We start from the raw sequence: 22,761 nt of genomic DNA, 5'->3' as shown, positions 1-22,761 counted from the left end.
TTTCTTAGCAACTCCCGAACTCATTCAGCTGCTACAAGTGCTTCCCCATTCCTATCCAACTTTGGGGAGACAAAAACACAAAAGTATCTTTCTCTAGAATTGGTACTATATTTATAAGATTTAAACAAAAGTTCGCTAAAGCATGAATTCTCTACAGCTCTAATTATTTCATAGAAACTAAAAATATTTAACTGGGTGTTCATCATAGGTTCTCTACAGAGCATGTTGTATACTGTAACAACCAAATAACTTTCAATACAGAAATCCACCCCAATCCGTGGAGACACAGCTACTTAGTACAGTAACCAAGACTAGACCAAAGGGAATAGAAAGTGAGAAAGATAGGGAGATCTCTGAAGAATTATGTCAATCTCTTTGCCATCTATGTTCTAGGCTGAAATAGCTGATAAGCTGGGAGGAAGCTCTGCGGAATCCCGTTTTCAGGGAAGTGAAGGTCAATGCACTCTTCACCTCCTGTAAATTGGCCAGGTGAGACTGTGAGGTCCTGACCACAGCTGGGTCCAGGAATTTCTTGTGAGCGCTATCTCTCTGTTATTTCCAGTCAGAAAATAATAGTCTCTATTTCTGGATATTCAGATTTTTTGTGTGATGCGCAAAGTGATTTGTGTCTACAGATCACAGGCAAACTCTAGGCCTATTCTAGGGCAAAATTGAAAGCATCAATCCACCTTCCTGGAGATGTGCCAGAATGGGAAGGTTTTGCTATATCCACAATGAAGCCGACTAGCACCTGGGTCAGTCTTTGGCAATAGCCAGCTCAGGAAGAGAACACAGACCACTGTTAATATCACTGTTTTCCTTTGTTTCCCCCACGGGAGTTCTTTGGCTTCTTCTGAGACAGATATTTTTCAATTTTTTGAAACTGTTTTGGTTTCCTGATTCAATGATGGTCATGAAATTCCCACCCTTGTGGACTACCGCAACTTCCATGAACATGCATCCAGAATAAAAATGTCCCCATAAAAATGTTGAGTCATCAGAGTCATCTCCAGACCAAGTATAACCAGAAGATTATACAAGTCTCATAGCAGAAGGGACAGAAGGGGCAGAAGTCAATACATTGGTGCCTAGAGCTATCGGCAGCTTAAAGAAGTACTACTATTGTGTAGAATTTTAAAGCACTATCTCCAGTAGAGAGAGAAAAAAAAAAAGAGCAGAAAGACAAGTTCCTAAGTCGATAGAAAGGAAATAGAGTAATTCAGAACTATAGTGTACTTGCCTGTTTTCCCTGCTATTAAAGATCAGTTATAGAACACAAATCTCTTGAACTTTGTTTCTGTCTGTAGTTCCTATTTTACATAATCATATACACCAAATCATCAGCATAAATCTGTTCTTTTAAGACATTTTCCTCTGTGGAATGAACTTGACAGTGATCCTTGGAAAGATGTCTTTGACTCTTTTTTTTTTTTTTTTTTTTTTTTTTTGGAGGAAAGTCTCACTCTGTTGCCCAGGCTGGAGTGCAATGGTGCAATCTTGGATCACTGCATCCTCCGCCTCCTGGGTTCAAGCGATTCTCCTGCCTCAGCCTCCTGAGTAGCTGGGATTACAGGTGCCCCCTGCCATGCCCGGCTAATTTTTGTATTTTTTAATAGAGTGAGGTTTCACCATGTTGGCCAGACTGGTCTCGAACTTCTGACCTCAGGTGATCCATCCATCTCAGTCTCCCAAAGTGCTGGGTTACTTTGGGAGTAAATGCACCCGGCCCTCTGACTGATTGTTAAATAACCATGTTAATAAATCAACAAGGAACTCTTAATAAATACATTCAAATATAAGAAAAATAACATTCTTTATTATTAGCTATTCTTATTACCCATTGTAACTCCTTTGGAAGTTCCTGGAGAGAGAATATATCTTTGTTTAATTATCTAACTCAAGCAATATCTCATTCAGGCCCCTCAGCAGAAAGTGTTCAGTTATAAGTTCGCTGAACAAAAATCAATACAATGAGGTAGACAACCTGATGGATCCTGCGTTGGTCTTAAAATCTGGGTTCCATTTTCCATACACAAGAAACTGTTTGAGGACAAGTTGCCTGAAACTGAAACTGTAGATTCATATTCATATCTGCATAAACACAGGGAAAATATGTTTATTTTAAGGAAGTAACGAGGACAATGTGGGCAATGTACAGATTGTTACCTTCTGCTTCCCATACAACACAACATTCAAATCCAGCAAAAATGTCTTTTCATCGTTGGCATCCAAGTTATCACAAGTTAATATCATCAAAAAACTTGCCACTTTCTATAAATGTACAATCTTTTTATACTTAGATTTCAATAATCTGCCTGTGATGATCTACCTTTAGATTACCAAATATAAACCTTCTTTGATTTTTAGGTTATCATTTCCTGGAAATAATTATTATGAGATAAGGAACACAAACTTTAAAAAATGTGAGATTTAATAATGTATAATTAAGAAGATAAATGCTTTGGAAGGAATAACACAACAAAACAAGTCTTCAACTTGGCATTCTCTAAAGTTTGCTCAGAAGAAGCAAAACCTCCAGTTTCTGAGAAATCCTACAATAATTCCTCCATGCGTTTCATAAACCTCTAAGAAAAACAAAATATTTGTCCATCATAATGAGAGGCCTTAAGAGAATCTCAATCACCATGACACATAATGTAATGACTTTTTCTCTTCTCATAAGAACAAATGGATTAATAAACTATGACCATTTAATTTAAGCAAATTACCACAAGATCCACCTGCTTTTCCTCGGAAAGTAAATTACGTGCTGCAAGAATGGAAAAAAAAAAAAAGTATATTCAATGAAGTCTCTGTTAGAAATAATGCTGGATTGCCTTCTGTGTTTCTATCAGATAAGGTAGCCAGAAGAAAACTTGCCCTTCTGAGTTGCACAAAAGCTAGAGTGTTATGCTTGGATGCCACTGATAGTCTTAATTTCTGTGCTATAGGATATAATAAGAAGTCTCAAAATACCTTCCCTTTACAACAATTGTTCAGTGATGCCCAAAGAGTTTGACTGTGAACTATAGACACAGGCTTTAATCCTATGAGACATGACAACCGCAAGGAAATAACACCTTTGGCAGGTGGTAGAAAGAAATGTAAATAGTAGCTGAATGTTACTTAACATTGTTTTGGATAGGCTAAGAAATAAAAGAAAAGGAAAGACTCTGCTTAGAAACTCTGATCCCTTCAAAAATACTTTAAAAGAGAAAATATATTTTGTTAATTTATCCACTAAAAATCCAGTAACTCAAAGTCTATTCATTCCCAAAGCATCAGCAAAATGACAGTAAACAGATTTTCCAACAGAATAGAAAAAGGCATAATTCCACAAGGAAAAAAAAGTAGAGAATTTTACAATAAAAGAGAGTTCAACATGATTTTGAAAATGGAAAAGCAGGTAACTGAGTGGTCACTGAAATAGAAGATATGAGAAGTGCAACTGTAAGTGCCTGCAAGAAAGCAATGCTGCAAAGCCCAGGAACATTCAGGCAAGATACTTAAATGCAAAAGTGAGTATGGTCCAAAACACAGAGGAGTGCAAACACTTTGGTTTAAAATGTGTTTAAGAAACGTTAAACTTCCAGAGACATTCCCTGCCATTCCAACTGAAAATGTTCATTGACTCCAGAGTCTGGAGAGGCACGTTGAGCATAGAAAGGCAATACAAAAAAATTGGGGGTATTAAGTTTAAAAAACTACATATCTACATATTAAACAGTGAGATTGCAACTTGCATTTGGCTGGTAGCTAAGCTTCTACCTCCCGAGCAACAGATTGAAGAATCCCTGTCTAGGATAACAGGTTGTGTCCAATTCTGAGCCATCTGCAAAACAGCCAGTCCCTGCTCAATGACTCTATAAAGAAGTCCTCCTTTAGCCAAGTCCTACACAGGTATACAGAACTTCCAGCTGGCTTCTTGTTGTTATTCCTCCCTCTTAAGTGTGAATAGATAACAAAGGACCACCAGATATATGAAAGAAGTCTGTAACAGTAAAGACAGCTACAAACAAATAAAAAAAAAAAAAGGTACACTTGGAGGTGCCAGAGAACAAGAAGAAAAATGAACAAAATTTAGATGGGAAGAGATAATGCATTCTTGAAAGAACAATAAGATGTTCCTTCAAAAGGGACATTCAAAGAACAAGAGCCCTTGAAAATTAGAAATGTGGTAGCATAAGCTAGAAAGTCATTCAAAGGCATGGAAAATAAAGTTAAATCTCCCAGAAACTAACAAGACAAGACGACAAAAAATTAGGGATAAAAGATGAGAAAACATAAGGTTAATACAGGATGTCCAATATTCAAGTAATAGAAGATCTAGAAAAAGAAAACAATGTTATGAGAGAATGTAAAGGGGAGATATTATCAAAGAAATAACAAAAGTAACTTTTCCAAATGCCCAGATTGAAGGCTCCTGACACAATGGAGGAGACAGATTTATACAAACACAATTATCATGAATTTTGGACTTCGAGCTTAAAAGAAAATTCCAATAGTTTCCACTGAAAGAAAGCTGATCACAGAGATTAGAATGGCATAGGATTCTGAGTAATAACACTTGATTACAGGCTTCCTGTGTCAAGTGTTGATTACAAGTGTTAGATAGAGCTGGAAAACATTGGGAAAATGTCTTCAAAATCCCTAGGGAAAATATTTCCAATCTAGAATTTTATCCTAGCCAAAGTAACAATCAAATGTGGGAGTAAAATAGGAATATTTTCAGATGTACAAAGTCTTACATTTTATACTTCCCTTGTACACTTCCTTGGAAAGCTATTAGATTATTGTCTTCACAAAAACAAGTGAAGAGGAAAGAGGAAAGCAGGAGACAGGACATCCAGAAAATGAATAACAATGTATGAAACAGCAAAAAAGCAAAGTCTCAAGGATAATGATGAGGGAAAATTCCACAGAAACAGCAATGCAGCAGGTCTAGAGAATTCCAAGTTCAGATTGCAGATGGAGAATTGAAAGTGATATGTGAGGAATCTCCAAGACAAAAATCAAACTCTATGATATGAGATAAGAATATTGAGGAGACATTTGCCCTACCAGTGGAGAATTTGGTGATCAATCAGTGAACAATACAAAGAAAGCTAACCATATGATAAAATGAAGTAATTATTAAATCTAGAGCAAATAAAAAGTCATATAAGTAAAGAATGACAAGCGCATGGTTCAATGGTAAAAAAGATTTACATAATTATACAAATGTAAATAGTAAAAATGATTTTATGGTAGGAATTCAATACATATTGTGTAACACTAATGTATGGGCATACCTCAGAGACATTGCACGTTTGGTTCCAGATTGCCACAATAAAGTGAATACCACATGAATTTTTTAATTTTCTAATGCATATAAAAGTTATGTTTGCACTATATTGTAGCCTATTAAGTGTGCAACAGCATTATGTCTGAAACACAATGTACACACATTAATTTAAAATGCTTTATTGCTAAAAGATGCTAACAATCATCTGAGCCTTCAGAAAGTCATAATCATTTTGCTGGTAGAGGCTTTAGCCTCCATGTTGATGGCTGCTGGCTGATCAGGGTAGTGGCTATTGCAGGTTTTGGGGGCTGTGGAAATTTCTTAAAGTAAGACAACGATGAAGTTTCCTGTGTCAATTGACCCTTTCACAAAAGTTTTTTCTGTAGCACACAATGCTGTTTTGTTGTTGTTGTTTGTTTGTGTGTTTTTGAGACGGAGTCTCGCTCTGTCGCCCAGGCTGGAGTGCAGTGGTGCAATCTCGGCCCACTACAAGCTCCGCCTCCTGGGTTCACCCCAGGTTCACACCATTCTCGTGCCTCAGCCTCCCCAGTAGCTGGGACTACAGGCGCCCGCCACCACGCCCGGCTAATTTTTTTGTATTTTTAGTAGAGATGGGGTTTGACCGTGTTAGCCAGGATGTCCTGATCTCCTGACCTCGTGGTCCTCCCGCCTTGGCCTCCCAAAGTGCTGGGATTACAGGCCTGAGCCACTGCGCCCAGCAACACATAATGCTGTTTGATAGCATTTTACCCACAGTAGAACTTCTTCCAAAACTGGAGTCAATCCTCTCACAAGCCCTACCTACCAATCCTTACAAGCTTTATCACCTAACTTTGTGTAATCTTCTAAAACATTAGCTGTCATTTCAACAGTGTTCGCAGCATCTTGATCAGTAGTAGATTCCATCACAGGAAACCACATTATTTGGTTGATCATAAACAAAAAATCTTCATTTATTCAAGTTTTATTATGAGATTGAAGCAATTAAGTCACATCTTCAGATTCCATTTTAAATTCTAGTTCTCTTGCCCTTTCCACCACATCTGCATTGACTTTCTCCACTAAAGTCTTGTGACTTCCTTCACTAAAATCTTGAACCCCACAGGGTTATCCAAGAGGCTTTGAGTCAACTTTTCAAAATTCCTGTTAATGTTGAGATTTTGCCCTCCTCTCCTGTTCCTATTGGAATGTGGAACAGTGAATTCTTTCGAGAAGGTTTTCAATTTATGTTACTTAGATCCATCAGAAGAATCACTATTTATAATAGCAATATCCTTACAAACTGTGTGTATTAAATAGTAAGACTTGAAAGTCCAAATTACTCCTGATTCATGGGCCACAGAATGGATGTTGTGTTAGCAGGCATGAAGACAACATTCATCTCCATGTACATCTCCATCAGAGCTCCTAGAATGTCAATTAGCAGTAATATTTTGAAAAGACTTCTCCTCCCTATGTCTGAAAGTCCGAGGTGGCATCTTCTTTCAAAAGAAGGCTGTTTCCATTTTGTGAGGCCAAGGCAGGCAGATCACCTGAAGTCAGGAGTTTGGGACCAGCATGGCCAACGTGCTGAAATCCCGTCACTACAAAAAATACAAAAATTAGTCAGGTGTGGTGGTAGGCACCTGTAATCCCAGCTACTTGGGAGGCTGAGGCAGGAGAATCGCTTGAACCCAGGAGGCAAAGGTTTCAGTGAGCTGAGATCATGCCACTGCATTCCAGCCTGAGCAACAGCATGAGACGAAGAAGAAGAAGAAGGAGGAGAAGGAGAAGGAGAAGGAGAAGGAGAAGGAGAAGGAGAGGGAGAGGGAGAGGGAGAGGGAGAAGGAGAGGAGGAGGAGGAGGAGGAGGAGGAGGAGGAGGAGAAGGAAGAAGGAGGCTGTTTCATCCACATTGCAAATCTGTTATTTAGTGTAGCCACGTTCATCAATTAACTTAGCTAGATCTTCTGGATAACTTGCTGTAGCTTCTCCATCAGCACTTGCTGCTTCACCTTGTACTTTTATGTTAGGAAGACAGCTAAGATCTTTCCTTAAACCTCATGAACCCACCTCTGTTAGCTTAAAAATTTTCTTCTGCAGCTTCCTAATCTCTCAACTTTCGCAGAATAGAAGAGAGAGCCTTGCTCTTTTGGATTAAGGGAATGTTGTGGCTGGCTTAATCTTCTGTTCAGACTATTCAGACTTTCTCCATCTCAGCAATAAGACTGTTTCACTTTCTAATCATGTGTGTCTTCCTTGAAATAGCACTTTTTCTTTGTTTTCACAGCTTGGTTAACTAGTTGGTGCAAGTGGCTTTGCTTTGGGCCTCTCTTGGCTTTCAACTTGCCCTCCTCGCTGAGCTTAATCATTTCTAGCTTTTGATTTAAAGTGAGAGATGTGCAACTCTTCCTTTCACTTGAACACCTGGAGGCCACAATAGAGTTATTGTAATAATTGGCCTAATTTCAATATTTTTGTATCTAGGAGAATAAGCGGGCCCAAGGAGAGGGCAAAAAATGGGGCAATGGCTGGTCAGTGGAGCAGTCAGAACACACGCAACATTTTATTGATAACGTTCACCATCCTAAGACTGGCACAGTGGCTCACGCCTGTAATCCCAACATTTTGAGAGTCTGAGGCAGGCAGATTGCTTGAACCCGGGAGTTCAGGACCAGCCAGGGCAATATGGCAAAATCCTGTCTCTACCAAAAAAAAAAAAGAAAATACAAAAATTAGCCAGGCATGGTGGCACGTGCCTATAGTTTCAGCCACTCGAGAGGCTGAGGTGAGAGGATCACCTGAGCCTGTGGAGGTCGAAGCTATAGTGAGTGAGATCACATTACTACACCCTACCTTGGGCGACACCATAGCTCTAAAAAAAAAAAATACATAAATAAATAAATCACCATCTTAAATGGGCATAAGTTAGTGGCACATCAAAACAATTACATTAGTAATATCAATGATCACTAATCACAGATCACCATAACAGATACAATAATAATGCAAAAGTTTGAAATATTGCAAGAATTATCAAATGTGACCCAGACACGAAGTGAGCACATGCTATTGGAAAAATGATTCTAATCCTCAACATAGGGTTGCCATAAACCTTCAATTTGTGAAAAATGCAATATCTGCAAAGTGCAATAAAGTGAAATGCAATAAAGCAGGGTATGCCAGGATTCAAAACTAATAGAATAACATTTACTTAGAAATAAGGAGGCAAGGCTGGGCCAGGTGGCTCACGCCTGTAATCCCTCATTTTGGGAGGCTGAGGTGGGCGGACTGCTTGAACCCAGGAGTTCCAGACCAGCCTGCCCAATTTGGGGAAACCCCATCTTTACTATAAATACAAAAATTAACTGAGTGTAGTGGCACACACCTATAATCCCAGCTACTCAGGAGGCTGAGGCAGGAAAATCACTTGAACCCGGGAGGCAGAGGTTGCAGTGAGCCGGGAGATGGCACCACTGCACTCCAGCCTGGGCGACAGAGTGAGTGAGACTATCTCAACAAAAATAAAAACAGAGGCCAAGGCAAGCAGATCAGGAGGTTAGGAGATGGAGACCTTCCTGGCTAACACAGTGAAACCCCCATCTCTACTAAAAATACAAAAAATTAGCCAGGCATGGTGGCGCGTACGTGTAGTCCCAGCTACTTGGGAGGCTTGAGGCAGGAGAATTGCTTGAACCCTGGAGGCAGAGTTTGCAGTGACCCGAGATCGCGCCACTGCTCTCCAGCCTGGGTGACAGAGCGAGAGAGACTCCGTCTCAAAAAACTAAATAAATAATAAAAACAGAAAAACAGAAAAAAAAAGAAAGAAATTGGAAGCAAATAGAAGAAAGAGCTAAAAGTTGTAAGTGCTTGCCTCTGGAAAGCAGTAATAAGTGACAAGGGAGAACTTTTTGTCAATATCAGCCTTTTTGTATAGTTTCTATTTTTATGACTTTGTACATAGTTACTTTTGTAAAAATTAAAAGAAAAATCAATCTTCAGACTGGTCTGTCCCTTGGTGACCTGCAATTAAGCAGACCTCATTATAATTAGAAGTATTTACATGGTCCTGAGAAGGGAATAATCCCAAGTTTCGGCCGGTCCTGAGAATCTTTTCACCAGACTCAACTCCACAAGAAAAGGTGTCAAATCCCCATTGTGTAAATTGACAAAATTGACTACGTAAATGGAAGTGAGGCAGCCAAAAGCACCAAATAGACAGATGGAACAGAATGTGCGTCTTCCCCTTCCCATTACAGTGCTCTATGCTGTTGGAAAGCATTGCTCCTTGAGAGGATAGTGCGAGCTTCATTTCCTGCAAGTGAAATTTGACCACCCAAAATTATCAGACTGGAATACTTACTGGTTCATGAGGAAATGAGGTAGTGATTTTAAGAAACAGCCTAAGCCCATAACCACACATCCAATGCCAATCATTATAGGTCTATGCAGTTTGGTTCCAAAATAACTCACAAATATAATCAACAAAAGATTTCCTAGGAAAAATTGAGAATAATCATTTAAAAAAGTATGAACAAAGTCTTAATTAACAGCCTCACCTGATTATTTACATTCTAGCGTTTACTGCATAACAACTATCTTAAATACTGGGATTTGTGCTAGGGTTGTATTAAATAATAAACAAATATAACACAATCCCTGCCCCGAAGAAAGGTTCTGTTTTGCAATGTAGGCAGATATAGAAACAGATATCTCTGAAACACCAACATTTATAGAGGGGAGAAGAAGAGAAGCCAGTGAAAGGGACTAAAGAATGGTTATGGGAAATTTGAAAGGCTCTATTTGTGACTATCTAGACTTGGGAAATGAGGTGCAAAAGAAGGTGTCAGCCTGCATGTGACCTCTGGCCTCTCTCTCAGTGCCTACTCCATAGAACATTATCATGTTTTCCTATGCCCAGAAAGAGAAGCAGAAGTCAAATTTAGATAGCTGAGTGTTTTGTAACTCATTATTTAAAAATACCTTCATTTTGGTCAACATGACCAAGACAAGGATCTATTTTTTTTTTTTTTTTTTTTTGAGACGGAGTCTCGCTCTGTCACCCAGGCTGGAGTGCAGTGGCCGGATCTCAGCTCACTGCAAGCTCCGCCTCCCGGGTTTACGCCATTCTCCTGCCTCAGCCTCCCGAGTAGCTGGGACTACAGGCGCCCGCCACCTCGCCCGGCTAGTTTTTTGTATTTCTTAATAGAGACGGGGTTTCACCGTGTTAGCCAGGATGGTCTCGATCTCCTGACCTAGTGATCCGCCCGTCTCGGCCTCCCAAAGTGCTGGGATTACAGGCTTGAGCCACCGCGCCCGGCTATTTTTTTTTCTACTTCTTTCCCTAGATCAGACAATGTAGTTAAGTAAAAATTAGTAGACCCCCCCACCCCCGCCTTCTACCGGGTCTTCAGTGAGTCTGGATTTGAGGAATAAAAATGGCAATGAAAAATGTATCCCCATGTCTTAGGATGAAGCTTTAGAATAAAGAAAGTAATGGGGGAAGGCCCATCTGATGGACAGATCCTTGAAGAGTGTGGAGTAAAGATTTGAAATAAACAAATATATGAGTAAGTTTTTTGCCAACCATACATTTTTTAATTCAGTAAATAATATCTACCTTGCTCCCACTATATATAAAGAATGCCTCTGCAATGACTCAAGATTATAAAAATTTCAAAAATTTTTTTCCTCAAGGAGTTAATAATCTTCTAAGTGGTGTATAGTTTGAAAACTTTTCTTTCCATCTATATTTTTCTCTAGTCTGCCCTGTATGTAGAATATACGTCCATTTGTACATTATTTTAAATGGAGAGCGCCCCACCCTAATAACTATATCAGCCACATTGACCTCTCTAGGTTTCTAAAATCTATCGCCAAAGCCACCCGTGTTGAAGGGAGTGTCTCCAGAGGCCACTGTTTGAAATTCATATCTATTTTTTTGAAAGGAGAAGAAAGGAAGAACTTTCCTTCTTCATGTAAGAGTGAGTTCGTGTTTTAAACTGCCTTGCTCTGTCAGGAAATAATTGCAACGAGAAAGCATGGGAAAAGGTAAGTAATTTTTTTCAAAGGTATGGAGAATGCTGCCTGTAAAACTGACTGGGGAAATGTAAGCTAAGTGATATGTTTATTGGCATTTATAAATTTCACACTATTTCTAATCTTCATCATTCTCCTCAAGCTATCTATCACCACCCACTAGTGGTAGAAATTGTTAATATTTTCTACGTTATCAAGAAATTTGGGGCAATCGAACATGAAGGCATTTGAGTTTTCCACCTGAAGGCCTTACCACCTTCCTTCAGTTTGAGAGGTTGGGGTGCCCATCTTACCATCTGACACTAAACACATCACCAGGGCACTGCCATTTTCTTCAGCCACTTACTCTAGTAATTAAAATCTCTCATATATATTTTAAGCCTCTCTCTCAACTAGACTTTAGCCTACACATATTCTCCAGTTTCTCTCCAAACTTCCCAGAACATTCATCCATATTCATAGATTCCACTTTTCCCCCTCCCTAATCCCCTAACATCGCTCCTACCTTCACTGCTCCCTAGCTTCTAAATTTGCTAGTGCCCTGGCAAAGACCATCAGTTATCTCCATATTATGCAACCCAGGGAATCGTTCTTCATTCTTATCTAACTGGATACTTCTAATGCTTTTCACACTGCTAATGCTTTATTTTTTTCAAATTTCTACTCCTTTGTCTTTCATAATACTATTTTCTCCTGGTTCCCCCTCTTGTTTCTCTGACCATTCCTTCTCTTCACATTGTCATAGACTCCTTTTCTTCTACCTGTGCCTTAAATGTTGTGCAGCTCAGGATCTATTCTTTGTCCATTGTAATTATCACCCTATATCCTCTCCCTAAATAACCTCATAAATTCTCTCTCTAGTTTTAGCAAACGCCTACTTACTTGCTAATCAATAGCTCCAGCCCAGATAGTTCCCCAGTGCTTCAGACTCACATAACTGCAATGTGAACATTGTCACCAACGGTCAGCAATAGAAGCTACAGATATGTTCAGATGACAATATGGCCATTGCAAACAATTTAAAATATTGACACAATAATTACTTTAAAATTAGTAACTTTTTAATTTAATGGGTGGATTAAAAGTATAAATATTACTATATAAAAATTTGTTTTAATATTTTGATAATTCTACTTCAATATAACTAGCTTCCTTTGCACCCATGTAGTTCTTTGTTGTGCAATTAAAATTATTATTCCAGGATCATACGGTGTTACAATGCTAAAAGAGTCCTTGACACAGAAAGGTTAATAACCCCTTCCAACCCTCAGTGACACTCCCTCATCTAGAGGATTAAAAGGTAAATGCCATAGCAGGCACACAAAGCTCTCATTAACCCATTTCTCACCCCCGCCCATTTCTCCAGGCTCACATCCTAATCCTTTCCAATTTTATCTTGGCTAGTCAATGTTATCAAGCTAAATGTTGTTCCTCACATAGTCTATTACGCTGCGTCGTTCTTAGGCTTCTTCTACTGGAATTTTCTTCACATTTGCTTAACCTCGTTTCTTCTCCTAGAAAACTTTTAGTCAACCTCTGAGAGTCTGTCTTCCCTAAATGAGTCTATGTTTCTTCTGTTCCTGTAAGACCTTGTATATATTTACGCTACCACACTTACTTCATTCAATTAATGTTATCATTATCTGCATCTCTACCTTCCGTTAGATTATGAACTGAGTCAATTTGTGGGCTATACATGGAGTTAGTTCTAACTCCCTCACTGGGATCAGCACACAGGAGATACAGGGTAAGATCCAAGGGAGCTGAACACTAGTAGATAAGCTCAAGAATCACTTATTTCAGTTTTGCTTCTCCTCAATCCTGATTTTTTAAATATATTTATATTAAAGGCAATTATCACCTTGAAGAAAGTGGAAGCTATTACAAAACTAGAAAAGAGTGACACTCATATTTCTATATAACTTTTTTCATGGAAGAAATCCTTCTTTCCCTCATTCTCCCTCTCTGTGGTCACATATTCCCAGTCATCCACAAAAATCAGAATCTATGAGTAGACTTTATTCTTCCCTACAGGCTGCCTCTGAAATAAATTCAGAGAGATATAAAAGCAATCTTTTCTTCTCTCTGTACTTGGAAAAAAAAAATTGTTAACCTCCCAGACAAAATAGCAGAAAAATATTTGCATTTTCATTTGTAAGGCAATTTCCTTGGTCTCCAACAATATCTTCTACATCTTCTAGGTCTTCCACCTTTGTTTTTGTTGTTGTTGTTTGTTTGTTTGTGTTTGAGACGGAGTCTCACTCTGTCACCCAGACTGGAGTTCTATGGCAATCTCGGTTCACTGTAAGCTCTGCCTGCCAGGTTCACACCATTCTCCTGCCTCAGCCTCCCGAGCAGCTGGGACCACAGGTGCCCGCCACCTTGTCTGGCTAATTTTTTGGTGTTTTTAGCAGAGACGGGGCTTCATCATGTTAGCCAGGATGGTCTCGATCTCCTGACCTCATGATCGTCCATCTCGGCCTCCCAAAGTGCTGGGATTACAGGCATGAATCACCGTGCCTGGCGGTCTTCTACCTTTGTATCTTCTAAATACAAAGATGGAGCCCTTAGTTTCCCTTAGGGTTATCAAATGATAGATTTAAATATAAATACTATAAATACTCTGCTACTCGTGCTACATAACTGAAAACTATTAGACTAAAAAGAACAATGGTGAGATATGTGGCAATATTTAGGTGTTAATACTAGGTAATATTTAAATGAATTATTTCCAAGTATATTCTGAGCTTAGCTAATCAATCAGTTTTAGAAAACATCCAACTCAGTCAGATTAAATGACCTAAAACAGCAAATAAGGAGAATAAAATTCAGACATGCTCCATAGATAAGACAAAATACAAAAAGAAGAAATGCAAAAATAATTCATTACCAATCTCAAAGCTTCCATTAATAAATCCAACTAGAGATGTTGGGATGTTGAATTGTCTCTCTATTTGTGTGAGCATGGAATTCATATAAGATCCAGATAGGGTTTTGGATACAAATGCACATGTTATTGCCAACAGAAACATCTAGGAAAAAAAATATAAGAAAACATAGAAAAAGTTATTTTTAAATTGTATACTTGCCGTCTGTTGACAAAATGCCTTCCACCATAAGACTGATTGTCTCCAACTTAAGTAACCTTTGAATTTGCAAGAAACTGTAAAATGTAGTCTGTTCCCCTTGTCTGTCATACTGTGATTTATCTCTGAAAACTCAAAGTGAGACTAATTTTGTAGGCAGTTGCAGCCTCAATATTGTATAAGCATACTGGTACATGCATAGAAACAAACAGTCATTCTAAGTAATATATAGCTGATGATTTAACCAGGTCTTCAGAACTACAATGATATCTAAAGTACGAAAGAACCCATACATATACTGTAATGAAAAGAAAGAATGCAGAATTATACAAAGACACTATTTCAAATACATTTAAGTTCTCTCTGCAAAACAGTAGGGCCCCCCAAAAATGAGGGCCCCAGGGTCTCTCATCCTGAGAGACCATTTGACCTACTATCTAGCTAGATTACCTTGGCCGACCCCACTCTTTCCTGTTCTTGCTTGCAATTCTTGGTCAGAAACATTCTGCATTCTCAGCAAGGAAGGAAATATCCAAAACAACCTGAGTTATGTCCTCATTCTTCCCATAGTAGGATGCTCTGCAACCCTTGAGCTCAGCAATCCCAGTTGTGTCTAAGGCATGTAAGCCCAGGACAGGGTGTTTTCAGGGTTTCTCAGCTGCAGTGTAAATGGAGGACCACACAAAAATGAGACTCCATTTATTTTGGGAAGCTTTCCTGAACCTTGGAGAATCAGCTCACATGGACCCTTGGCTTCTGTTTATTCTTATTGCCTGCCTAATATGTATACTATAAATTTCCATATGTTTTATTAATCATACTTCCTATGAATTGATATAGTTCCAGGAAACAGTGAGGTTGATGCAATCCATAACAACATCAGGGATGAGTTCACAGATAGAACCACTGTAATCACCAGGAGCTACTATGGTTTTACTAAAAATATGAATGGTTAAAATTCTGATAGGTTTATTAAATTTAAAAAGATAGCTTTTAGTAAGAGGTTTTAAAACAGGAGCACTGTATACTGGTAATACTATAGTTAGGTAGATTAATTACTACTTCAAAATGAACAAATTATAGATTTATGTCAACTTGAATGGTGGTCTTCAGTCACATGCCATAGGGATTTTTGCTTGGTCCTATTAAAGATATTTTCTGATGACATTTGCTTCCTGGGAGACCATTTGACCTACTATCTAGCTATCATGCTCAAATTCTTAATATTCTCACACCTTCCACCTTCCACCTTCCACACCTCCAGTCTTAAGCCAATCACACAACTTATTTTCTACCTCACATATTCCTTTCAAGTTAACTCACAACCTTTTCTGTTTCTCAGTCTCCAACCCAGTCACATGCTCTTTCTTTATGCCCAGTAAATGATATCAGCAACTTCACCTGCAAACTTACCTCTGTCCCTACCTTCTCTAATTTGCATATGTCTTTAGAAAGATTGGTGTCCCTTTCCTGTACAATAAAATCCCTCCAATCTTGCTGTTGAATCCATTCTTCCCATTTCTGAGATTCTAATTCATCCATATCGCTCTTTTATCTCACTTTTTATTTACTTATTTTTTACTTCTTTGAGACAGTCTTACTCTGTCACCCTGGCTGGAGCGCAGTGGCATAATCTTGGCTGACTGCAACCTCCACCTCCCGGGTTCAAGCAATTTTCCCACCTCAGGCTCCCAAGTAGCTGGGGCTACAAGTGTGTGCCACCATGACCAGCTAGCTTTTGTTTTTTCAGTAGAGACAGGGTTTCACCATGTTGGCCAGGCTGATCTTGAACTCCTGACCTGAGGTGATCCACCCACCTTGGCCTACCAAAGTACTGGAATTACAGGCAGGAGCCACTGCACCCAGCCTTTTCTCTCTATTTTCAACCTCACACTCTATTGCTTGATTGCTTCTTTCCCCACTAGCTTATTAAGATAGCCAAGATAATTCTTGTCTTTTGAGGGGAAAAAAAAAAAAGTTCCCTCAGCCTTGATGGATAGCTACTCTAGCTACCACAAAGCTGTTTAGAAGAATAGTCTAGACTCATTGTCTGTACCATTTAACCTTCCATCCGCCCTATAGTCTGCTATAGCCTGGTATTTCTTGAAATTACCTCCATAAAAGGTCATAAACAACTTCCTTATTCCCATATATCCCAAATCCACAAACTATGTCTGAATTATCAGCTTACTTCGACTCTCAGTCATTTGATACTGTTGATCTCTCTTTTCTTCCTGAAATTCCCTCCCCCATGCATACCTGTATCTCTGACTAACTGCTAGATTCTTTCTACTCAGTCTTCTCTTATTTGGTCAACACTTTCAGGCCTCTGTCTTGTATTCCCTACCCTTTTGCTATGCATGCTTTCTTTAGGACATCTCATGCCCATCCATGCCTTTAACTACCACACGTATGATGAAACCTCTCATATGTATGAACAGTTTAGCTCAGACAATTGAAATCCTATTTAGTCTCCTCTAGCCTTGTGTACCTCCAACCTCTCTTTCACATGCCACCTCCAATAATTTGGATCGTAATTTTTTGTGTTAAATGAATTAATAAAATACATAGTTAGCATGTGATTCTACTTCTTAAAACTTTTCAGTAATTCCCATAAACAAAAATCTCTGATTTTTAAGATAGTAAACAAAGTATCATCTATATTTCAGTATCATCTCCTGTTGCTTGTCCTTAGACACAATGTTCCACTTCTAGCTGTGTTAATTAACCATGCCATTTTATAGTTCAGTGCTTTTATATAATATTCCTCCAGTTATAATGCCTTTTTTCCCTTTGTTCATCTGGTAAATATACAATTCATTTTCAAGAATCAGGTATTTTATTACTTCTATTGTGAAGCCCCTTTTGCCTCTGTGCTCCCCAGTTAAGCCCTAACTATTCATTCACTCTTTATCTTCCCACCCTACTGTGTGCCTAACTCCATTACAACCTCTATTACAGTGCACTTCATTTATATAAGTTCCTCTTTATTTATATGTCTGTAAGTTCCTCTCTCATTATTCTGTGAACAAGTCAGAGATAGGAGCCGTATGTTATTTACCCTTGTGACTCTGGTGCTTATTAAGTGCCTGACAAATAGCAGGCACCCAATACAAGTTTATTGAATTAATGACAGAGTAAGTATCAAAAACATCTTGAAGAAATCAGAGCTGAGAGTAAAATGAAATTGAATAAGATTAAATATAGCGTTTTCATCCATCTGGGCTGCTACAACAAAATACCCTAAGCTGAGTGGGTTATAAACAACAGAAATTTAATTATCATAGTTCCAAAGACTGGAAAGTCCAAGAGCAAGGCACTAGCAAATTTGGATTGGCGGATGCCTGTGAACTCAAAAGTATCTGAGACAGTTTTCAATCAATTTAGAAAGTTTATTTTGCCAAGGTTAAGGATGTGGCCATAACACAGCCTCAGGAGGTCCTGACAACATGTGCCCAAGATGGTCAGGGTACGGCCTGCTTTTATACATTTTAGGGAGACATAATATATCAGTCAGTACATGTAAGATATACATTGGTTCAATCTGGAAGGGCAGGACAACTCGAAGCAGGGGGTTCCAGGTCATAGGTATTTTTAAAGTTTTAAAATGTGCTGATTGGCAATTGGTTGGAAGAGTTATTATCAATAGAAAGTAATATCTGGGTTATATTAAGGACTTTTGGGGACCAAGGTTCTATCATGCAGATAAAGCCTCTAGGTAGCAGGCTTCAGAAACAATAGATGTAAATGTTTCTTGTCAGACTTAAAGTCTGTGTCGATGTTAGTTCTGGCTGGTTTTTGCTGAACTCCAAAAGGGAGGAGGGTACAATGAGGCGTGTCTGACCCACCCCCCTTCCCATCATGGCCTAAACTTGCTTTTCAGATTAATTTTGGGATGCCTTTGGCTGAGAGGAAGGGTCCATTCAGATGCTTAGGGTTCTCAGAATTTTATTTTTGCTTTATATTCTCCCTCTTCCAGCTAAGATTTGTCAGAGGCAACAACAATGTCTACCAAATTTTTATTTTGCCTCATACCATTGTCGGGGTGGCATGGCTGCCTGCTTGAGATCCATCCTGTCCCTCGGTGGGACCCCCTATGGCCAAGGGACTTAGAGTCAAAAGACTTATAGCAAATTAAATGTTCTAGGCCAGATAGGAATGGACATGGATGAGCATTCATTACCCCTTAAATTTTTTCAGTAAACAGTCAACAAACAAAAAGCCAAAGGCCAGGTTACAAAACTGACTTATCTTTAACTTCTATGCATCGAGCTACTATAATCTTGGTTTTAGTTATGGACTTACAGCAATTAACTACACAAAACATAAGCATTGTTCTGAAAAAAAATTTTTTAATATATACTGGCCGGGCACCGTGGCTCACATCTATATTCCCAGGATTTTGAGACCAGCCTGGGCAACATTGCAAAACCCTGTCTCTAAAAAAATACAAAAAGACAAAAAGCTAGCCAGGTATGGTGGTGCATGCCTGTAGTGCCAGCTACCTGGGAGGCTGAGGCGTGAGGATCACCTGAGTCCAGAAGGTCAAGGCTGCAGTAAGCCATGATGGCGCCACTACGCTCCAGCCTGAGTGACAGAGTGAGACCCTGAGTGAGTCTCAATAAAGAAATAAATAAATGAAAATAAAATTTAAAAATACATATCTGTCTGCACAACTCATAACTGGGAGTCTTATATCCCGAAGGCTTTGTCACAAGGTATCTTTATCCTCTCAGTAGTTATTTTCTTTTAATTCTACAAAAAGCATGACATTCTTTATGATTGGGCTGGATGAAAAGATGCCAAATAATAGCTCAGTAGGCAAAAAAACTTTGTTTTACCAGCTGTTTAGGCATCTGTGTATCCATCCTTGATTTGGATGATCTGAACTAATTCACTTCCTCAAACCTAGCCCTTACAATCTCTCACATCCACCTCTTCCACAGCAGTCCTCAGGCCTAGAGGGAGGGTGCTTGTATAGTCTTAACAGAAGGGCATTTACAGTGAAAAACAGATCGGGCTCAGTGGGATGCCAAACGAGAGAGATTTGCATCTCTAGTCTTGAGAATACCATGATTCCAATTTCCTTGGAAGTAAATCAGGGAGAGATAAATAACATTAATGTTTTGACAATCAAAAGAGTATTTGTGTGTCACAATGGAAGACAGAAGCTATTTCATGATGGATTCAACTAAAAATATGAAAAAAAACTATAATCTGCTATTCTTTAGAGGATTATTATAGCCAAGAAATCATTCATGAATCAATCTGCATTCAAAAACAAAGGTCGGGGCTGAAATCTAGTAACAAGTGTTAAACTTCTCCTTTGAAAAAAATGTTCTCTCTCTCTAGCCCTCCTTTTCTATTAAAGACAAATTATAGTAAGACCGATTTGTGTGTAAAAATAAGTTTTAGGCTTATTATACTTGGCCTGACTATTTGCATAAAGTGCAGCAAGAAATTGAATGACCATATAGGCTCTTTTTAAGTTGGCTTTGCTGGAAATTTACCTGAAAATATGTTATTCTAGTCAAAGGCTTGGTAAAATAATCAGTGTCTCCAATTGTCCTGTTTTAAAACAAAAGACTCTTACTAAACTTATTCAAATAACTATATTGTGATAAAACCAGAATACTCACGGTTTCCAAATTTTGGAGAACTTGGAGAGAAAGGTAAATTTGTTCATAAAAACATACTTCACCCAATTGCTCTAAAGAATAAATAATTTAAAAGAAAAAGATTCCCTTGACTCTTTAACCAGAGCATCAGCCTTCCAAACAACATGTCCTTTGTTCACCTTGAATTGCCATTCACATGCTAAGCAGTTCTTGTCATATGAGAGCTGTTTATCAGGCACTGTAGAATCTAGCAGCTCCTCACAGTTAGAGTCAGCCCTAGGGGAAAAAGAATGCTCTCTGCTCATAAGTATCTTCTCTTTGCATCCTCAGGTAGCAAGACCCTATGTAAACAATTTTTAAGTTATTATGGAACTCTTTGGGGCACCATTATTTCCATTAGCAAAGGAGTAGCTTCAGTTAACATTCCATAACAAGGCCGTAAATGTCCCTCAACGGGAAATTCTCTAGTCCAGTATTTGTCTTTGGGAAGTGCTCCCAGTCTTTTACCATAAGCCCTAATAAATGCTCCACACAGGGATATGAAGTGGAGAATTGTTCCCGACTAGCCCTTCAGCTTCTACCATGCATTCTGTAGGCTCAGGCAACCTTACTAGTTTCCATTTAGTGAGTCCAATTAACATTCTTCAAAGGGAACATTTACATGACTTCAGTTTCATAATACTTGATAGGAGAAACATCCCTCAATCAGATACAATACCAATTTTCACAAGACATTTATGTAAAGGAGTTAAAATTACCTGACACACAGGCTGTACAGACATCTCAAGTTTCATAATCCTATCAACCTGTACATTTCTATGTTCTGGTTCAAGGAACTTTTCTTTTCTACCCCCAGACTATTTTACTTTTTCTGGTGAAAAGTGATTTGAGTTCCTAGCAGGATATTGAGCCAAGGGACTTGGGCTCTTTTTTTAATCTTCATCTTAATTTACCTCAGCATTACCCCAGGTAATGTCAGCTCCTTCATTATAACCTTTGCCTGTTGCTGTTTCTTCAATTTCCCCAATCTGGGGCAAATGCAGAAAACAGGTATGTGGCCTTTTAATGTTGGGGGACCAGTAGGGGTTCCCTTTGGTCCACCCAACCTTTGATAGTGTTGTACGACCTTTGTTTCAACCCCATCGATTTTCATTTTATTTATTTCATTTTTTATGAAACATCCAAATATTTTCATCACCCTCTGGGGTGAGTCCTCTGACTCCCTTTTGCCTTTCTCATTATTCTTTGTTAATTACCCCAATGTTTTATTAAGCATCTGTAAGACCCATGAGGACAGCAAATTTGATCAGGCTGTGTTTCTGTGGTATTAATGTCACCTGGAGTGCCCATGTAGCACTTAACGTTCAAATTTACCATGTGATATGGTTTGGCTGTGTCCCCACCAAAATCTCATCTTGAATAGTAGCTCCCATAATCCCCACATGTTGTGAGAGGGACCCAGTGGGAAGTAATTGGATCACGGGGGTGGGTTTTCCCATGCTGTTCTGTGATAGTGAATAAGTCTCACAAGATCTGATGGTTTTATAAAGGGCAGTTCCCTGGCACATGCTCTCTTGCCACCATGTAAGACATGCCTTTGCTTCTCCTTCATCTCCCACCATGATGGTGAGGCTTCCCCAGGCATATGGAACTGTGAGTTCATTAAACCTCTTTTTCTTTATAAATTACCCAGTCTCAGGTATTTCTTCACAGCACTATGAAATGGACTAATGCAGTAAATTGGTATAGAGAGTGGAGTGCTGCTGTAAAGATACCCAAAAATGCGGAAGTGACTATGGAACTGGGTAATAGGCAGAGGTTAGAACAGTATGGAGGGCTCAGAAGAAAATAGGAAAATGTAGGAAAGTCTGGAACTTCCTAGAGGCTTGAAGGGCTCAGAAGACAGGAAGATGTGGGAAAGTCTGAAACTTCCTAGAGACTTGTTGAATGGCTTTGACCAAAATGCTGATAATGATATGAACAATAAAGTCCAGGCTGAAGTGGTCGCAGATGGAGATGAGGAACTTATTGGGAACTGGAGCAAAGGTGTTTCTTGCTATGCTTTAGTAAAAAGACTGGCAGCATTTTGCCCCTGCACTAGAGATCAGTGGAACTTTGAACTTAAGAGACATAATTTAAGGTATCTGGTGAAAGAAATTTCAAAATAAAGCTTTCAAGAAGTGACTTGGGTGCTCTTAAAATCATTCAGTTTTATTAATTCACAAAGATATGGTTTGAAATTGGAACTTAGGTTTAAAAGGGAAGCAAAGCATAAAAGGAAAATTTGAAGATTGATGATGTGATAAAAAAGGAAAAACCCATTTTCTGAGGAGAAATTCAAGCTGGCTGCAGAAACTTGCATAAGTAATGAGAAGCCAAATGTTAATCACCTAGACAGTGGGGAAAATGTCTCCAGGACATGTGATAGGTCTTCACAGTAGCCCCTCCCATCAAAGGCCCAGAGGCCTAGGAGGATAAAAAATGGTTTTCTTGTGCAGTCTTTGGACTTGGTGCTCTGGGTCCCAGGCATGGGACCCAGAAGGAGCCAATATACACTCAGTCCATTGCTTCAGAGGGTGCAAGTCTCAAGCTTTGGTTGGTCCTGCAGGTGCATAAAAGTAAAGAATTGAGGTTTGGGAACTTCTGCCTAGATTTCAGAGGATGTATGGAAACACCTGGATGTCCAGGCAGAGGTGTGCTGCAGAGGTAGGACCCTCATGGAGAACCTCTGCTAGGACAGAATGGAAGGGAAATGT

The 22,761-nt window shown here is 39.0% G+C and overlaps 1 protein-coding gene across 20 annotated transcripts in view; it reads right to left on the bottom strand.

The window, feature by feature from the left end:
• The window catches only part of LOC105469869 (solute carrier organic anion transporter family member 1A2), a 164,115-nt gene that overhangs the window by 30,886 nt on the left and 110,468 nt on the right, over nucleotides 1–22,761 (bottom strand). For 15 of the 20 annotated variants that reach the window (XM_071072089.1, XM_071072090.1, XM_011721410.3 and 12 more), the window contains 3 exons: nucleotides 14,192–14,333; nucleotides 9,626–9,758; nucleotides 1,985–2,091 (listed from right to left, as the gene is read on the bottom strand). In XM_071072089.1, the coding sequence (XP_070928190.1) occupies nucleotides 1,985–2,091; nucleotides 9,626–9,758; nucleotides 14,192–14,333 (382 nt within the window). Of the gene's footprint in view, nucleotides 1–1,984; nucleotides 2,092–9,625; nucleotides 9,759–14,191; nucleotides 14,334–20,026; nucleotides 20,598–22,761 lie in introns of those variants that run through there. The other 5 variants (XM_011721421.3, XM_071072093.1, XM_011721420.3 and 2 more) reach the window with 4 other exon arrangements.

This window comes from Macaca nemestrina, chromosome 10 (assembly GCF_043159975.1).
Source record: "Macaca nemestrina isolate mMacNem1 chromosome 10, mMacNem.hap1, whole genome shotgun sequence".
Taxonomy (NCBI): Eukaryota; Metazoa; Chordata; class Mammalia; order Primates; family Cercopithecidae; genus Macaca; species Macaca nemestrina.
Note: the sequence above shows the minus strand (reverse complement) of the source record. Positions and strands in the feature narration are given on the sequence as shown.